The 20,506-nt window shown below is 43.2% G+C and overlaps 1 protein-coding gene across 2 annotated transcripts in view; it reads right to left on the bottom strand.

Moving 5' to 3' along the window:
- pggt1b (protein geranylgeranyltransferase type I, beta subunit) overlaps positions 1–20,506 on the bottom strand; it is a 108,615-nt gene that overhangs the window by 8,618 nt on the left and 79,491 nt on the right. For both annotated transcript variants that reach the window (XM_038805067.1, XM_038805068.1), the window contains one exon: positions 10,126–10,171. In XM_038805067.1, the coding sequence (XP_038660995.1) occupies positions 10,126–10,171 (46 nt within the window). The remainder of the gene's footprint in view (positions 1–10,125; positions 10,172–20,506) is intronic.

Here is a 20,506-nt window from a genome sequence, read left to right as displayed (position 1 = left end):
GGAGAATAAAAATATTTATTAAAAAAAACCTCCTGGCTCTCCTCTGCACTTTGAATATATCTCTACTTTCATACAGTCATATAGTTTTACAACACAGAAAGAGGCCCTTCAGCCCATCATGTCTGTGCCAGCCGTCAAGTGTGTCCCGAAGGTCAGCCAGCTGGCAAAAGTAGGTCCTGGGAAAAAAAAGCTTGAAAAACACTGTACTAGGGGTTTCCCCACAATGAACTTATTTAACATTCAATTTATAAAATCAAAACGTTATGTCTCCAGATGTCCAAAGGTGTGGTTAGGTGGATTGGCCATGCTAAAATTACCACTTAGTGTCCAAGGAGGTCCAGGTTAGGTTGGGTCATGGGAATTATGGCGGCGAGCGGGCCTGATTAGAGTGCTCTTTCAGAGGGTGGGTGCAGACTCGATGGGCCTAATGGCCTCCTTCTGCACTGTAGGGATTCTATGGTTCTATGTACAGCTGCAGTAAAACATTCCTACTTTTTTTAATATTCTATTTCCCTTGCAATAAATGCCAACATTCTCCATTTGCTTTCCTTTTTTTTTCTATTTAAATTTTAGAGTACCCAATTAATTTTTTCCAATTAATAGGCAATTTAGCATGGCCAATCCACCTAACTTACGCATTTTGGGTTGTGGGGGCGAAACCCACGGAAACACGGGGAGAATGTGCAAACTCCACACGGACAGTGACCCAGAGCCGGGATCGAACCTGGGACCTCGGTGCCATGAGGCAACAATGCTAACCACTGCACCACCGTGCTGCTCCAGCCATTTGCTTTCCTAATCACTAGCATACTTTAAAAACTTATTTTAGAGTGTGCAATAATCACCAAGCCAGGTAGCTTCCGAAATGGAGCTCTCCGAGCCCTCCACTGAATTTTGTTAGAGGACAACATATTAACCTTTTGTGATTCGTGTACCAAGACACCCAGATTCATCTTGACCAGAGTTAGGCAATCTCTCTCCATTTCGAAAAGTGTTGTCTGAGGTTCCTCAGACAGCACCTTCCAACCCCACGACCACTACCATCTAGAAGGACAAGAGCACCAGGGTGCCGTGAGGCAGCAATGCTAACCACTGTGCCGCTCCTCAGATAGTAAATAGTTGAGGTCCCAACACTGATCCCTGTGGCACTCCACTAGTTACACTTGCCAACCCCCCAAAAAAGACCCATTTATCCATACTTTCTGCTTCCTGTTAGATAACTAGTCCTTTATTACCCCCTACACAGAGCCGGGATCGAACCCCCTACACAATGCCCACTTATTTTGAGCAGTAACCTTTGATGTGGCACATTGTCAAAAGCCTTCAGGAAATGAAAATACTCATCTACAGGTGCCCCTTTACCCATCTTGCTTGTTACTTCCTCAAATAACTTTTCTTTTAATAAATATTTTTATTAAAGTTTGCATTTTACACTGTACAAGAGATGGATGAAATGGTTATTATTTACAATTTACATGTTGTTCCTTTTTGGCACCCCCCCTCTCCACCTGCCCTTTGTTTCCACAACCCCCTGCTGCCCACACCTCTTTTCTACGGTCTCCGGGTCCTATCCCCAGCCTTCACTTCACCATAGATGGTTTGTTTTGCTGTTTGTTTTACTCTTGTAGCTTTGTGAGAGGCCCTCTGGTCCCAGTGTCGGTCTCTCCTTGGTCCCAGTGTCGGTCTCACCTTGGGTTACCCTTTGTTCTCTCCCCCCTGTTGCGCCCCCCCCCCCCCTCCCCCCGGGGTGATTAGGGAAGCAAATGCAAGGACATCAGCCCTCTTCCTCCATGAGATGTTCTGGCTGGTCCTATGTCCCGATGACTGCCACTCTCGGGCATGGCTCCACCCTCACCCCCATAACCTTGGACATCGCCCCGAAGAAGGCTGTCCAGAACCCGACAAGTCTGGGGCAGGCCTAGAACATGTGGGTGTGGTTGGTAGGGCCTCCCTGGCACGGTTCACATTTTACCTCCACCTCCAGAAAGAACCTGCTCATTTGGGTTCTTGTCAATGTGTTCTGCGCACCACTTTAAGCTACTTTGCGCAGGAAGAGGTGGAAATGGCCCTGTTCAGTGCTTCGTCCAGAATCCCCACCCTACTTGCGTCCCTAATGCCTCCTCCCATTTCTCCCTCGTTCTGACCAGTGGTGAGCACGCCCTTTCTAAAAGTCATCCGGATATGTCCCCGCAGTTCCCTTTTTCCATACTGTCCACGTCCAGTAGCTCCTCCAACAATGTGTCTCTCGGGGCCCTAGGGTACCTCGTCGTCTCCTTGCCGAGAAAATTTTTGACTTGTAAATATTGGAGTTCCTGTTTGTTCGGTAGTTCGAGTCTCTCGGTCAGCTCTTCTAAGGTCGCAAGTATGTTCCCCATGCAAATAACTTTAATGTATTAGTTAAACATGATTCCTCTTACATAAAACAAGGCTGACTCTGCCTGATCAAATCATGATTTTATAAATATCTTGTTATTACTTCCTTAATGATGAATTCCAGCATTTGCTCTATGACAGATGTTAGGCTAACTGGTCTATTTTTTCTTCTTTCAGTTTCTCTCCTTTCTTGAATAACAATGTTACATTTACAATTTTCCAAGCTGCTGGGACCCTTCCAGGATCTAAAGTATTCTATATTTAGACTAATACATCTCCATTGGTGTTTTGGTTTAAGGGTTAATGCAGGAGTGGGGAAACCGTACCACCCACATTATGATGGAGTCACATGATGATAAAATGTGTGTCAGAGAAGGGCGGCATGGTGGCACAATGGTTAGCACTGCTTCCTCACAGCTCCAGGATCCCAGGTTCAATTCCAACCTCGGGTGATATTGTGCGGAGTTTGCACTTTCTTCTCGTCTGCGTAGGTTTCCTCTGGGTGCTCCGGTTTGCTCCCACGGTCCAAAGATGTGCAGTTTAGGCGGATTGCCATGATAGATTGCCCCTTAGTGTCAAAAAAAGGTTAGGTGGTGTTCCTGGGTTACAGGGATAGGGTGGAAGTGTGGGCTTAAGTAGGGTGTTCTTTCCAAGGACTGGTGCGGACTCGATGGGCCGAATGGCCTCCTTCTGCGCTGTAGGGATTCTATGGATTCTTCTAACAACAATATGCCCTCGAGCTAAGTCAGCATGAAGATAGCACCAATTAGAGTTATCCCTTGGGGTATGTATATACTTGTTTGTCAGCAATAAATGGGTTTATATTCAACCACACAAGCTTCTAAGCCTCTTGGTGAGACACCAAACAACCTTACAATATCTATCTCTGCAATAACTTATTTTAACACTCCAGAATGCAGTCCATCAGGTCTTGGAGACTTGTCAGCCATTAAATCTAATAGTTTTTTTGAGTGCCTTTTCCCTGGTGATGGTGATTGTTTTAAGTTCCTGCCTCTCTTTCGCCTCTGATTTGAGTACATTTGAAAACTTTTCTACAATCAAAACAGACACAAAATACCTGTTTGATGTTTCCACCATTTCCTTGTTTTCCATTGTTAATTCAACAGACTCATTTTAAAAATAAATTTAGAGTACCCAATTCATTTTTTCCAATTAACGGGAAATTTAGCGTAGCCAATCCACTTACCCTGCACATTTTTGGATTGTGGGGGCAAAACCCACGCAAACACGGGGAGAATGTGCAAGCTCCACATGGACAGTGACCCGGAGCCAGAATCGAACCTGGGACCTCGGATACGCGAGACAGCAGTGCTAACCACTGCACCACCGCGCTGCCCTTCCCCAGACTCTCTTTACCAGAGGTAGAGGGAGGCAGAAGCCAGGAAATTTTAGGCCGATTAGCCTGGTTTCAGTAATTGATAAGATTTTAGAGGATGAGACTGTGGAGTACTTAGAAGTGCATGATAAAATAGGACTGAGTCAACATGGATTCATCAAGGGGAGGTCATACCTGAAAAATCTGCTAGCATTCTTTGAGGATGTAATGAAGAAGTTAGACAAAGGAGAACCAATGGACGTGATCCATTTGGATTTCCAGAAGATCTTTGACAAGGTGCCATGCAGGAGGCTGCTAAATAAGATGAGGGCCCATAGTGTTATGGGCATGGATAGAAGATTGGCTGACTGGCACAAGGCAGAGTGGGGATAAAGGGGTCCTTTTCAGGATGGCAGCTGGTGACTAGTGATGTTCCGCTGGGGTCAGTGTTGGGACTACAGCTATTCACGTTATACATTAATGATCTGAAAGAAGGAACCGAGGGTACTGTTGCCAAGTTTGCAGATGATACAAAGATATGTAGAGGGACAGTTTGTGCAAAGGAAGCAGGGAGGCTCTTAAAGGACCTGGACAGGTTAGGAGAGTGGGCAAAGAAGTGGCAGATGGAATACAATGTGGAAAAGTGAGAGATTATGCACTATGTGAAGCATAGACAATTTTCTAAATGGGAAAAGGCTTAGGAAATCAGAAGCACAAGAAGTTCAGGATTCTCTGAAGGTCAACATGCAGGTTCAGTTGGCAGTGAGGAAGGCAAATGCAATGTTAGCATTCATGTCGAGAGGGCTAGAATACAACAACAGGGATGTACTGTTGAGGCTGTATAAGGCTCTGGTCAGACCATTTGGAATAATGAGAGCAGTTTTGGGCTCCGTATCCAAGGATGTGCGGGCCTTGGACAGGGTCCAGGGGAGGTTCACAAAAATGATCCCAGAAATGAAGGACTTGTCATATGAAAAGCGGTTGAGGACTCTGGGTCTGTACTTGATGGAATTTAGGAGATCTGGATTTGTTCATTGCACCTGGGCCCAGTCGATGCAGACCGGGCGGGGTTTGTACAGTACTTTGCTTCCTGAAATCAATGACCAGCTCTTTAGTTTTGCTAGCATTGAGGGATAGATTGTTGTCATTGCACCACTCCACTAGGATCTCTATCTCCCCTCCTGTATTCTGACTCGTTGTTATTCGAGATCCGACCCACTATGGGCGTGTCGTCAGCAAACTTGTAGATGGAGTTGGAACCAAATTTTGCCACGCTGTCGTGTGTGTACAGGAAATATAGTAGGGACTAAGTACGCAGCCTTGCGGGGCTCCGGTATTGAGGACTATTGTGGAGGTGGTGTTGTTTTCTCTTACTGATTGTGGTCTGTGGATCAGAAAGTCGAGGATCTAATTTCAGAGTGAGGAGCCAATTCCTAGGTTTTGGAGCTTTGCTATGAGCTTGGCTGGGATTACAGTGTTGAAGGCAGAATTGTAGTCAATAAATAAGAGTCTGCTATGGGAGTCCTTGTTGTCGAGATGCTCTAGGGACCAGTATAGAGCCAGGGAGATGGCGTCTGCTATGGACCAGTTGCGGCGGTATGCAAATTGCAGTGGATCAATGCATTCTGGGAGTATGGAGTTGATGCAATCATGGGGCAGCACGGTAGCACAGTGGTTAGCACAGTTGCTTCACAGCTCCAGGGTCCCAGGGTCGATTCCCGGCTTGGGTCGCTGTCTGTGTGGACTTTGCACTTTCTCCCCGTGTCTGTGTGGACTTCCTCCGGGTGCTCCGGTTTCCTCCCACAGTCCAATGATGTGCAGGTTAGGTGGATTGGCCATGATAAATTGCCAGGGATCCCGTCCGGACCCGTCGGCTTCCAAGGGTTCACTTTCAGGAAGGCTGATCTGACTTCGGAAGTTGTGACGGTGGGTATGGGTCTGCTTTGGGCTGCTGGGGCAGTCGGCAGCGGATCAATGGATTCCTGCTCAACTGAGCATAGAATGCATTGAGTTCATCGGGGAGCAGTGCGCTGCTGCCGGAGATACTGCTCGGCTTCACTTTGTAGCCCGTTATGTTGTTAGGCCTTGCCACAACCGACAAGAGTCTGTTACGCTAGTCTGTGATTCTAGCTTGGTCTGATATTCTCTTTTGGCATCCTGGATGGCTTTGCAGAGGTCGTATCTGGATTTCTTGCATAGATCAGGGTCGCCTGACTTGAACGCCTCAAACCCGTCCTTCAGTAGGGAGTCAATCTCCTGATTAAGCCATGGTTTCCAGTTCGGGAACGTACATTTTGCTTTCTTTTGCACACAGCTGTGCACACATTTGCTGAGGAAGTCTGTGACAGTGGTTGCATACTCATTTAGGTTGGTCACTGAGTTCTTAAATATGGACCTGTCCACTGTCTCCATGCAGTCATGTAATAGCTCTTCTGTTTCCTCGGACCAGCACTGCACAACCTTCTTAGCCGGTTTCTCCCTCTTAAGTTTCTGCTTGTATGCCGGGAGAAGGAGCACTGTCTTATGGTCTGGATGAGGGGGGGAACACATTGAAACTTAGAGTATTAAGAGGCCTGGATACAGTGAACGTGAAGAGGGTTGTTTCCACTAGGAGGAGTAACTAGAACCAGAGGGCACAGTCTCAGACTGAAGGGACTAGCCTTTAAAACAGAGATGAGGAATTTCTTCAACAAGATAGTGATGAATCTGTGGAACTCATTGAAGCAGAAGGCTAAGGAGGCCAAATCACTCAGTGTCTTTAAGACAGAGATAGATAGGTTCTTGATTAATAAGGGGTATAGGGGTTATGGGGAGAAGGCAGAAGAATGGGGATGAGGAACATAGCAGCCATGATTAAATGGTGGAGTAGACCTGCGGGGCTGAATGGGCTAATTATGCTCATAGGTCTTATGGTTTTATGGATTTACAATGAAATACACAGTGCTGCAGCCTGGGCCCCCAGCCATTGGTGATGGTGGGGGGCGGGGGGGCATACTGATTGCTGACTGTGGTGTGGGAGCACCAGAGTCTGGTGGTTCTGAATTTGCTGTGCGCTTATCATTGAGCTGATTAGCAGGCAATACAGAACAATATCGGGCTCTAATTAGTGGAGCGGGCAAACTGTTTGTCAGACTTTGAGAAGTGGTTGAGACTCAAGAGCAGTTCAAACGGATTTCTTTAATTGGAGTGAAGTTTCTGAACTTTCATTGAGTGAAGCAGCAGCCAGGTTTCTGACATTCGATCCGGTGGACAACCCGAGGCATAAGTGAGGTCACCAACCTAACATTGGGGTGCGAGCTTGTGAAGTCTTAAGTGAGGCGAGGTGGCGGCGCTGGCTGACGGACATCGGGGGCAGCAGCAGGGCATTTCTTGACCTCCAGGCCAGGACTGAGGAGGGCGGGCAACCACCAAACGTAAAACAGAGACCCAGCGGCAGCCAGCCAGGAGCACACCTACAGCCATTGATGATCAAGGCCCAGTCACCTGACCAAGAGCCGAGCAGTCAGGAGGTGTTAAGGTCAGGCAGGCGCTGACGTCGTGGTTTCCGGGGAGCAGCTGCCAGTGGGGTGACTCGACCAGAGCCAGGGCTGAGAGTGAGAGGGCTGGGCAGCAACCAGATCAGTGAGGGTGAGAGAGCAGAGGCGAAGACAGATCGGCAGCAGCCAGCCAGGAGCACGCACAGTCGTTGAGGTTTGAGGCCCGGCTGCCCAAATAAGAACCGAGAGGTGAACAGTCAGGAGGTGTGAAGGTCAGGCAAGCCCTAATGTTGTTGATTTCGGGAAGCAGCAGCAAGCGGGACAACTCGACCAGAGCTGAGAGTGAGAGGGCTGGGTAGCAACCAGATCGGTGAGGACGAGAGAGCAGAGGTGAAGCCAGATTGCCAGCAGCCAGCCAGGAGCACGCACAGTCATTGTGCTTCAAAGCCCAGCTACCCAAGCAAGAGCCGAGAGGTGAGCAGTCAGGGGGTGCGAAGGCTAGGCAAGCACCAGTGTCGTAGTTTTTGGGGAGCAGTGGGCAACTTGATCAGAGCCGGAGATCAGGACTGAAAGGGACAGTGCTGGGTGGTAACTGGACCGGTGTGGACGAGACAGCAGAGGCCAGTCCGGATAGCCAGCAGCAACCAGGCAGGAGCATATGCGGTTGTTGAGGCTCAAGGCCTGGCCACCTGAATGAGACCAGAGAGTTGAGAAGTCAGAAGATGTGAGGGCCAGGCAGGCACTGGCTACGTGCTTTTCTATCAGAGCCAGAAGTCAGGCCTGAAAGTGAGGGGACTGGGTGGCAACCGGACCAGTGAGAGCGAGAAAGCAAAGGCCAGGCCAGATAGTCAGCAGCAGCAGTAGCCTTCCAGGAGGACACATGGCCCTCAAGGCTCAGCCGCCCAAGTGAGGAGTGTGAGCAGTTCGGAGGTGAGGGGACTAGACAGGCACCGACGTTGTGGCTTTTGAAGAGCAGCGGTTCGACTCGACCAAAGTCCAGAGCTGGGTGACAACCACAGCCAGTAGGGACCTTCAAAGAGGGAGCATGTGGTACTCCCAATGTAAGTCCACCTCTCATTAGGAGAGAACCAACACTCACATTAGTGACTCTTTTCCTTGTTAAAATACTTGGAGAAACTCTTACCTTCTGCTTTTATATTTCTAGCTACCTTTCTCTCATAATCTGTCCTCTCTCTGACCTGCCACAAATCTTTGCAGTTTTTTTTTTCCAATTTTATGCTTTTCATAACTTTCTCTTTTGCCATGTTCCATCCTTGTGCTAGACTGCTGAAAGCTATTAAATATCTCCTTAAAACAGTGGAGTCTGGGTCACTGAATTTATTCAAGGCTGGAAAAGATTTTTGATAGACCAGGGGTTGAGGTTATGGGGGGTGGAGAGGAAAATGGAGTTGAGACTACAATCAATATTTTTGAGTGGCACCGCAAACGGGAAGGGAACAATGGTCGACTCCTGCCCCTACATCCGGTGTTTAAACCTCTAAAACATATGAACTATGACATCAGGCATTTGTAACACCAACGTAAATTATAACAAGGTATTACCCCGATAGACTGTTAAATAGGGTGGCTTTTGGCTTTCATGATGGGCGGCAAGGTGGTACAGTGGCTAGCACTGCTGCCTCACAGCTCCAAGGACCTGGGTTCAATTCCCGCTTCGCGACTGCCTGTGTGGAGTTTGCACTTTCTCCGTGTCTGTGGGGGTTTCCTCCGGGTGCTCCAGTTTTCTCCCACAGTCCAAATATGTGCAGGTTAGATGGATTGGCCATGCTAAATCGTCCCTTCGTGTCCAAAAGGTTTGGTGGGATCACTGGGTTGCGGTGATAAGGTGGAGGCGTGGACCTAAGTAGGATGCTCTTGGGGCAGCACGGTGGCACAGTGGTTGGCATTGCTGCCTTTGGCGCCGAGGACCCAGGTTCGAATCCCGGTCTTGGGTCACGGTCCATGTGGAGTTTGCACGTTCTCCGTGTCTGTGTGGGTTTCACCCCCACAACCCAAAGAGGTTTTCTTTGGCAGCACGGTAGCATTGTGGATAGCACAAATGCTTCACAGCTCCAGGATCCCAGGTTCGATTCCGGTTTCCTCCCACAGTCCAAAGATGTGCAGGTTAGGTGGATTGGCCATGATAAATTGCCCTTAGTGTCCAAAATTGCCCTTAGTGTTGGGTGGGGTTACATGGGTTATGGGGATAGGGTGGAAGTGTTGACCTTGGGTAGGGTGCTCTTTCCAAGAGCCGGTGCAGACTCGATGGGCCGAATGGCCTCCTTCTGCACTGTATATTCTATGAAATTCTATGTGCAGGTTAGGTGGAGTGATCACGCTAAATTATTGCCCCTTAATTGGGAAAAAAAAATAATTGGGTACTCTTAAATTTAAAAAAAAAAGTAGTGTGCTCTTTCCAAGGGCTAGTGCAGACTTGATGGGCTGAATTGCTTCCTTCTGCACTGCAAATTCTATGATTCTGAAATAATAGGATGCATAAACAGCTTGTGGCTTTGAAAGGGCATCCGTGTTATTTCACAAACAATCTATAAGTAAATCTAGAGAAAGGTTTTTTGGAACTTTAATGCCAAACAAGCTCAGCTAATGATCCTTTATGTCAACCATGCCAATCATTAAAATGAACAATGAGAGCAAGTGGGATCAATTTAGCTTCAGCTAGAGAGCTTCCTTTCCTGCAGATACTTTTACTTAATTCATACTGCTAAATAGCCTAAACCACAGAAGTTACATGTGAAAACTGTGGACTTAAGAATTACATTTTGCAGACAAAGCAACAGTTTTTAAATCAATCCAATTTAATCAATAACAGAATAAATATACAGAAATTATGTTTTGTTCATTAGATTGATGGTGTTTAGAAGCACAATAGGCAAACAAATACGTTGACAAACAATTTTTCTACTATAAAATGATGCTCACCATGTGATTCCAGTCCACCTCCCTGGGCAAGTCCACTGTCATATGACTGAGAAGAAAATAAATGTAAAGAATACAATTTCTAAGTAGATGAACACAGTAATAAACATCTAATAAAGCTTTACAATCTTTGAGTTTCAGTCAATAATATTTTCAAAGATGATAATGCATATTATCTATGCTTTTAGAAAATTGAAAATATTGATTCTGTTTTCTCATCAGCTTGACTATTGACTTATTCAAAATTGTTTACTCAGTGGCACATTTATTTCAGTAATCAAAGTAGTATGTAGGAATATGTAATCTATACCTCTAATTGACTGCTTATAGAAAATACAATCACCCCTCTCCTTATGTGCGCACATCAACACACCCATTACACGTCCAACTCTATTCACATTGCTGATTAATATGCACAAGTACCATGTATACATTTCTGATCAGTGCAAACTAAAAAATCTGAAGTGAGTTGGTGCATGCTTGGTGACTGAAAGCTAGGGACATAAACTGGAAGCTATTACTGCTCATGGGTGTGTGTATGAGCATGTGGGTGTGTGAGTGTATGTGTGCACGTGGATAATAGGGACAGAGTCCAAGTGAGACCAAAACATTAGGGCAATTAAAACAAAAAGTTAATTCAGGCACCATTGAAAAACTTAAAGGAGGACTCATCAGCAGAAAAGCAGGGCATTAACACAGGCTTAATAGTGCAGCTCAAAACCAGCATAACTGTGGCCATACTATTTTTGGAACAATTGTATTTGGGGTACCTTATAAAATAATCTTAAATATTCATCTTGTAACAGTATATTGCACACAAGTAGAGGAAATGTTTTGAGGTGTAGGTCCAATTTGTAAGTAGAAAATGTAATAAATTGAATTTTATACATGCCTTTGCTGTGATGCATTTTGGCTGTGTTTTTCGGAATGAATGCAATCTGAACTTAAAAGTTTAAGTAACATTGTAAATATAGCCTTATATCTACCAAATTCAAAAGCAGCCCCCAAAAGTTTGCAAATAAGATTACGGCAAATATTGCCAAGCTCTGATTGAAAATCTTCTCTTCATGTTTACAGGCATCCACAAATACATTTCCTGCTTAATTCAGCCAGTACATTTATTTCTACCTCCTATTGTTCCAATGCAGTGATATTAGAAGTGGTAATTTTTCCTCCCCCTTCAGCTGGTTTTCAGCTCAATCAATCAATATTGACCGAATGTCACAATGAATTTTGAAATTGTTTTAATGGTGTTTTGTGATTCCATCTTAGATCCATTCCTTCAGGTCCAATTCCATTATGGATTATGGCATTCTGTTGTTGTATGGAGAATTCTGCAATTGTGTCCATTTTTATGTGAACAAAGGCTATTTTGTTTACCCATGGTACGATCAGTGGGCAATGCAAACAGAGAAAGTAGAAGCAGGGAACGTGTAATAGAATTGCTGGCATTCCACCTTTTAAAAGGGGAAATACGATTTCCCAAATGTAGACCCAAAGAAGGCCAGCCATTTTAGGACTGGTTATACCCTCAGCTAGCTCTGTAATTGTATCTATTTAAATGCAGATCAGCACTGCAAAATAGCCTGAGAGCTGCTTGTGAGTCAAATACAGCACACAAAGACATCCGAGGCGTAGAATTTAATTCACGGTTCATGGTCAAGGAAGAAACTATGTCAACATTTAAAATTAGATTGGATGCATAGATGAAGGAAAATCAGTTTAAGGGCAATGGGAAACAGGGTGGATAAATATAAATAGAACTATTTTTATGTGGATGGATGAACCCTCAAAATTCCATAAACCATAATGGAATTGGACCTGGAGTTGGTTAGGTCAAATGGTTCCATTTCCATGCTGTAACATCCAGGGTATTAAAAGATAGAAATTGCGCAAGCAGTTAAGTGAGTGAGAGAGTGACAAAGGGTCACACAACAGAGAGAAGGAGGGACTTTGATAAAGAGGCAGCAAGAGTCTACCATAGACGACAATGAATGAGTTGTACAGAGAGAGTTTATGCTAAACAAGGAGAGAAAGGAAGTACAAATAACTGGAGTATGAATCAAGTAGAAATGCAGCTTGCAAGAATAATTTTTTTTTAATCCGTGTGCAATGGCATAGAAGATTACATCCTGATAATTAAGTATTCAGATAAATTATATCTCCAAGGATAATGTTTCCTGGTTAAGGGCATGTGTCATAGTCTTATATGCTAATGTGTTGAAACAATCCACAGGTCTTTTAGTATATTTTTCAGGAAATGCTCATTAGCTGCCCAGTTAAGTACACCTTGGGAGCGTGGTGGAGGCGGAATAAATCATGGCTTTCAAAAGGGAGTTGGACAATTACCTGAAGAGAAATTGTCTACAGGACTACGATGAAAAGGGAGGATGAGCTGAGATGCATCTCAGGGAGCCAGCATGGACATGACCGGTTGAATGGCTTCCTATTATGCGATAACCGTTATGTGTGGAATTCTCTGCTCTCTGGTGGCAAGTTTGGAGAAGGGAAGGACATTTATTTAGGTAGGCTGGTGGTGTACCTGAACGCCACTAACAGAATTAAGTAATGGGTAAGAAGGCTCACAGTTGCTTCTCCCATCCTGCTACCAATTGAGGCAATTAATGACGACTTAAGGACTTCACCCTGCCGCTGCTGGTATTATCCCAGCTGCATGCAGGCCTGTCACCATGCAGTATGCATGGCAGTTAAAACCATGCGTCCAATTTATCACCTCCTGAGGAGGGGGATGGAGTCCATCAAAGGCACTCTGTATCTAATCATGAGATTCGCTGATTCAGCATTACGCGACCTGTTGAGCAGCCATCTACAACACCCCACTGGCCACTAGAGTATCCATCTATTAAAAACCCAGCAATTTGAGAAAAGATATGCCACCAGTTGCAAATCACCACAAATTACCCCACTATTAGTCTCAGAAAATGTTTCTAAGTCGCACACCATCCTGACTTGGAAGCATATTGCCATTCCTTCATCATCATTGGATCAAATTGTTGGAACCTCCCATGCACCAGCATCATGGGAGTCCTGCCACTATATGGACTGCAGTGGTTCAAGAAGGCAGTTCATCATCATTTCTCAAGTGCCAAGTAGGGATGGACAATAAACGTTGGTCTAGTAAGCAATGCCCACATCTCATGAAAGAGAAAGAAAATGGAGCCTACTGTCAATCTCACGAGTGTCACAAAATTGCTATTTTTGCGATTTAAATAAGAATTAAACTCGCCGCAGCAGGTTAGGGATGTTATTCCCTAGCTAATGAGATGATTAATGGTCTGGATATATGCTACTCAATCCAAGTCCCAGAAAGGAACAAATAAAACCATGGAATGTCATGCCTGCAGATAGCAAATTGTCCAGAGACTTTTTAAAAAGTGTGTACATATTTTTTTCTTTCTTCTACTTTGGCTGTTTCTCTCTGAAGCCAATCTTTCTTTTCCTCTTTCTTTCCTGTCTGTATCAAACTTAGTTTTAATGCACCCTAGCCCATCATCCATTTTCATTCCCTTTCTTTTTCTATCCTTAAATTTCCTTGGTTAAGGAGATAGACTGCTGATTCTGTCATTCAGGAGCCCAGATGCCCCAGTGACCTCATGCACTTCCAACGACTTGCAATGCAAAAATCCAACTCAAGGCACACACCCCTGCTCCAGGAAATTCTGGACCATCGTAAATAATGAAAATATTTGTTTTCTAATCTACTTCATATGTATTTTTTTTAAAAGTCAATAGAAACAAATTATTGAAATTAAGTACACTGGTCCCTTTCAGTAGCTTTGCATTTAAGCACACTATTTGATGCGCTATACAACCATGTAGATAGGGAAGGTTAATTTGATCCACACTCCGTGCTATTTTCCAGTCCTAGCAGATCGGTTTAATCATTTTAATTTGCCTAATTACTTCAGTTTCAGAAGATAAAATTCATCCATGTTCCCACTAATCAACATCCAGTGACCACTGCTTGAAAATATATATGTTTCTCATCTCCATTCCACCGCCTCCTTCCCATAACCCCATATACCCTTATTATGCATCCTGTGGTCAACTTATTGGACGTTAGTCACAGCCTGGAATCCCATGTGCAGAATGCCACTGCATTAGGATAACAGAAAGCTGCGGACCTATGTGGAGCTTTATTTAAGGTAAGTATTCATTTTACGATGAAGGAAAAAAGGAGATGAATAATACATTTGCATGTGTTTTATTATTAAAGAAAAGGACTGTGATGCTTGGATTAAATATGCACTGCATTATATCATGCCTGCTATGGCTGAGAACAAGTTAATTTATTAATCAGTGTATTCAGCTTTTCGTTCACTTATGCTCTTTGAGTAGTTATTTATATCTGACTCATTGAGATAGCTCGTGAATAATGAAGGTTTTCCCCAATTCTTCGCAATTAAATAGCACGACTGAACCCTCAACATACAAAATCAAACTAAATGGATTCATTTACGTTCAGTATAGCGAGTTTTAAAATAACTTTAATAGCATTGAAACCAGCAATGTTTAAAAAACTGAGAGTCGTTACTTCTGTTCAATTTCTTGAACTTTCCTGATGATAGACCCTTCATCCCAAATAAAACAGCTTATTTACATGCTTGCATCATTAATACAGCTGGTCTTGATATAATCCTCAGATTGCTGGGACAAAGGTGTACTGAAAAATAAGAGACACGTTGACCCTTAAATCTGAGATAACTTAAAGGAATAGGGCTTGGTCTGTTTCCACTAATCTTCCAATAAGAATGTGCAATGTATATTTTACTAAAACATTTGAGACCAAGGATTAACAAATGAGGCTGTTAGGGAATCATAATACACTTTTGATTAGGTGACTTAGGTGACATATAAACAACAAAAATCAATTCATCATGCCTTCCATAACGTTTTTCCCCACCTGTCATTTCCTGCCTATTTCTACCTTGGATGATTTTCAATGGCAGTTTACTTGCAAAGCAACAGATTGAGGAACAGTGGTTTTTAAACTTTTCTGTATGGAGAACCAGTCAAATCCAAACATATCCGTGAAGAACTCAAATCTTACAAAAGGAAGTAAAAGTACTATTATAGCAAAAGACATTTAACTTAGTTTACAGCAACAGCAATATTGCACTAGAAAGCCAAGTGATATAGAAAAATGCAGCCTGAAGAAACTGTCAAAAGTTATAAGACCTTAGAAAGAAGTAGGCGAGCATGATGGACAGATTCCAAATAAAGGGTATGGGATATGGCAAGTAACATCTGGAGAAAATTAAATTTACTGTACTCCACTGCACAAGTTACAGGAAGACATCCAAAAACTCAGAAAATTGCCCAAATGTGGAACTCGGATCTTCACTAACATAGTTATTAATAAAAGGTGATGTCAACAGCTTGGCATAATTTATTGGTAACTTTATAAAAGTAGGTAAGTGTAAATTAGAAATATGCAACCAACTTGGGTGGAGTAATTAAAATTCATTATTAAATCATTATTTGAACAAGGGTTTGACGTGAGAATTGTGAATCAGGACTAAATGCAGAACTAATAAACCAGAATAAAAAGTATATTCTGAACTGTGGCTGTAATAGATTGAGACTAGTAACTATCCGACCACCATGACCCTCAAAACCAAAAAGACAACATATTGCGATATAAGTTTGAAACAGAGGTGACTTTTAAAATGTCAAACGGTCCAGTGATATTACATAATATATTGCCTTCTTGACTAATTAGAGCAGTGACATCACAAGAATTGGAGCATTTGATCACATTGCTACTCTTGAAAGATATGCCATTGTGGTTGTGGCTTAAAAGAAATACCTGCTTTCAATAAAACTCCTTCAGCACTGGTTGACAGTTAAACGGGAGCTTCTATCTCAACACAATACTTATTAATACTGTTGCAACAGATGCTGACATTACTGCACTGTGCAACTGATCTATAAAGACCATTAAAGAGATACGAGAACACTCAGCTAAATCTACACCAGTGAATGTGTAGAAAAAGACCACTGCTACAAAAAAAATACAGCGGACGTTGGAAAACTGAAATTAAAATAGAAACTGTTGGAAATAGGTCAGTTGGTCTGGCAACATCTGCAGACAGAAAAACAGAGGTAACATTTCAGGCCCTCTTTCATCAGAATTGGAAAAAGTTAGACATGTATTAGACTTTAAACAACAAAGGACCAATTGTCCCATTCTAAATAAATAAGCGTAATATGCAACTTTGATATCTCAAACAGCCTTTGCCGCGGTTACCAGGATACTATTTAACATATTTATTTCTATTTACAGTTTTTCTCAATTTGCTTTCTAATTCAATTCCTTTTTTTCTCTTCTATAACTCTATTTATTTTGCTTTACAAATGAGCTCTTTATCTTTCCTCCATTGTAATATATTTAAGGTAAGCAAGTATTAGCATAAGTTCATTTTTTCTTAATACCAATATTGCCCATTAATTATTACTCATATTTCTAATTGTTCACCAAAGCACACCAATCAGGACCTATTGCCTTTACAGAGTTAGTTTTTTCAAAATATCATATGCTTAACCTGAGTTTGCTAACCTGTTACTTTGCCCAAGGATTACACATGATGTGCGCATCCAGATAAATTGTGATCAGTGGGATAACTGAGCATATTACAAGCAGACACAACCACAGCCTCATTCATGCACATCTAGCATGAATCACTGCAGTAGCAAGAGCAGCTAGCGATATTAATAAACCAATACTTAATGTTTTTACAACCACCCGGCATTAATCTTTTTGAAAATAAAATGTGTTAGCACTGCCATTAAAACAGTGGAAAAGAGGAAAGCTGCACAAATGTATTAATAATTTGCTATTATCACTAAAAAGAATTTCTACTTCAACAGAAAAAACAATCCCTGCCCAATTTTCAGATGCAAACGATGAGGAGAATTCTAGAGGATCTGTTCTTCTTGCTTTCATTGCTCTGCATCAAATGACATCATGCCTTTCTAAGTTATTTTGGAATACCTCACAGAGAACTGGCATAAAAGCTTAAGCTGACCTTCAACCTTCAAGTACATTTAAAACGTCTTTTTGAATACTTAATTGAATACAAAGACAGGAATTCTCTTTTTTTTGGGAAATATATGGCTCCCAGTGGGATTGTGCTCTTGCTTGGGGTATTGAATTTTGTTGCATTTTTGAAGGCGGGACGGGTAGGGATATTTCTTTCTCTTTTTTCGTTCTTGGGGAGGGGCTACCTTGCTCCCATTAAAGTTTGAGCTAGCGAACGGGAGTGAGGTGGGGGGTGGGCTGCGGCCGTTTGGACTTGTTTTTGTGGTTCAATGAGCCTTGCGGTTTTGTTTAGGAGGGGGTATTGTTCTTGAAATCTGATCAACGTGGATGTTTGGGTGGGGTTTGCTTGTTGGGGGTTTGTTTTCTGATGATGTTCATGGGATTCTTGTTTCGTTGTGTGGGTTGGTTTGGTGGCCATCTTGGGTAGGACTTGGGTCTACATCTTCTGGGCAGGCACTTGTTAATCCTTTACGGTGGAAATGGCTAACTCCGGGTTTGGGGGGGGGGGGGGGGCGCGGGGAGAGGAGAGACCACCAGCTCTGTTGGTCATCTGGAACGTAAGGGGGTTGAGAGGCCCAGTGAAAAGGTCGTGTCGGACTCGCTGGGGCTGCAGATGGAAGTGAAGGCAGATGTCCTTGCCTTCGCCTTGCTGATTGCCGGGAAGCAAGTTCTGGTGGATTGGAGATCTTCGTCTCCGGCCAGCACCTCGAGAGGATTGGGTGACCTAATGGAATTCTTGTACACGGAGAAAGTCAAGTATACCATTAGCGGGTCGACTGAAGGCTTCTACCGGAGGTAACGGCCATGCATAACCTATTTAAGGAATTGGTCACCGTCAGTTCTGGGGGATGGGTTTGGGGTTTGGTTTATTTTGTTTGTTTTTCCAATAGTCTTTTTTTGCATCTTGGTGGATGGGGTAGGCATGATCAGCCAGGGTTTTTGTTATGTTGGTTTTTGTGATCACCTGCTGTGGTATTATGTTGTAAGATTTATTGTAAAATTGGAAAATCTTTAATAAAAATATATATTTCTTTTAAAGTAAGAGATTTCCGGAGTTTATGGCAGCTGAAAGGATGACGATCTATGATGGGACAATTTTAAAGAGCTAGAATTAGATGAGCAGATATTTGAGGGTTGGGAGGCCAGAGGAGGTTACAGAAATAGTGAGGGGCAGAGCCATGAAGGGATTTGTAAACAAGGATGACAATTCTAAATTAAAGGACCGGGATTTTTGTGCTCCCGTTCACGTCGGGCGGGTTTAGTGACTGGCCTTGTTTGCCAAAGTTCAACGGTGGAAACATCATAATAAACTTCCATGCCATCAGGCCCATACACCAGAATCAACCAGCCTCCCCGCATCAAAAAATCCATCCATGGTGGCGTATGGGTGAATTGGTTTGCAGTGCGCTGGAGCGGCCTCTAAAGTGGAACCCCAAATCATTGAATGTTTGAATTGATGGCAGGGTGGGTGAATCAGAGGTTGGCTCAGTCAGCAATACATCATGGGACCCGTGCCTTAAATATCCCCCCCACCCAGTTCATCTTGGGGTAAAGGGGTTCTCTTATCTGGAAAGGTTGTGTGCAAGTTGGGCATAGCAGGGGCTGGTTTAGCACAGGGCTAAATGGCTGGCTTTTAAAGCAGACCATGGCAGGCCAGCAGCGCGGGTTCAATTCCCGTACCAGCCTCCCTGAACAGGCGCCGGAATGTGGCGACTAGGGGCTTTTCACAGTGACTTCATTTGAAGCCCACTTGTGACAATAAGCAATTTTCATTTCACTTCATTTCATATATTCACGCAAGGATAGAAGAATCAGAGGTGATCTTCTTGAAACATGAAAGATTGAGGTGGGCTTTATAGGGTAGATGCTGAGAGGATGTTTCTTCTCATACAGGAATCTAGAACTATGGGGCACAGTTTTAAAAAAGGGGTCTCAAAAGAGCGAGGTGAAGAGGAATTTCTTCTTTCAGGATTCTTAGTTGGTGAAATTCTCTTCCACAGATAGCAGTAGAGGCTGGGTCACGGAACATATTCAACACTGAGTTGGACGGATCTTTGAGAAGGGAGTTGAGGATTATGGGGGGGTAAGAGAGTGACGTTAAGGACACAATCTGATCAGCCATGATCTCAATGGGTTGATTGGCCTATCCCTGCACCTATTTACTATAATCTTATGTTACCACTGGCAGCTAGTTCAGAGGCTGAAAGATTAAAACATGCGATCTGAAAGATAGTTGATGCCTTGGATGATGAGAGCATTGTATTAATAGCATCCTTGCCAGTGGTAGCAATTTTGAGTGTAAAGGGGGCAGAATTCAAAAAATACGTTCACCAAGTATCTCCTTGGATTGGATTATGATTTGTAAATATTTCACTTCTATATAATTACTGAGAGTAACAAAAAACTTTAGAATCAGTAACATAATCATGTATTGCCTATATAGTGGAAAACCTTTCGACCCAAGCAGCAACCTCATGCTTAAACCTGCCCTATAACACTGTAGCATGGGATGACATTTTACAGGAAAAACAAATTATGCACATTGCATGCTTTAAACACATTAATATAATTACTAATTATCACAGTTTAAATGATTAAAGTTCTGGCTCTATCTTTTTCAAACTCCAGCATGCAATTGCACTTTTGCAAGCAAACTGTCAGATATTTCCTTCAATTCCCACTGCTGCCAGCTCCCTGCTGTTTTCGTTATAGTCCCGAAATATGATTATACAGTTGTATACTTCTGTCAGTCCAAACGCTTACTGTCAAGCATTTGAAATGAAAATACTGATGGGAGTAACACCAAGAGGGTGTCCAAGTGTTGATTGCAGTGAATGTACATATAACTCAATTAGCACAAGTCCTGATTCTGATGTAGTTTATGAGGATTAATTTTTGTATTAGAATAGGGGACCAGGTACCGACATAGAACAGGGCATTGGGAGACCTCTGTTCAAATTGTGTCACACCGTTGTTGAGGCACATATAATTGGTGCTCAAATATACCGTGCCACTGCATTGTTCCTTCAATAGGCAAAGGTTTAAAAATCAAACCTTTATCTCCTAACTGCTTGGAGGTGCACCCTCATCTGTTTTCTTGATAATCCTGTGGGGTCCAAGATTTTTGGAAAGTTGCAACTTGTTTCTTGTCAACAGTTTTAGAATACATATCCCGTAAGATACCATCTTGGAAAGCCAAACACCAGCAATAACTGGATGTTTTCTCAATTTTACGATCTTGTATATTTCCTGAAATCTCAGTAAGTGAATTCCGTTAAATAATTAAGTGCCAGCTCTATTAACATTTAATCATGAGACACT

This window comes from Scyliorhinus canicula, chromosome 8 (genome assembly GCF_902713615.1).
Source record: "Scyliorhinus canicula chromosome 8, sScyCan1.1, whole genome shotgun sequence".
Lineage (NCBI taxonomy): Eukaryota > Metazoa > Chordata > Chondrichthyes > Carcharhiniformes > Scyliorhinidae > Scyliorhinus > Scyliorhinus canicula.
Note: the sequence above shows the minus strand (reverse complement) of the source record. Positions and strands in the feature narration are given on the sequence as shown.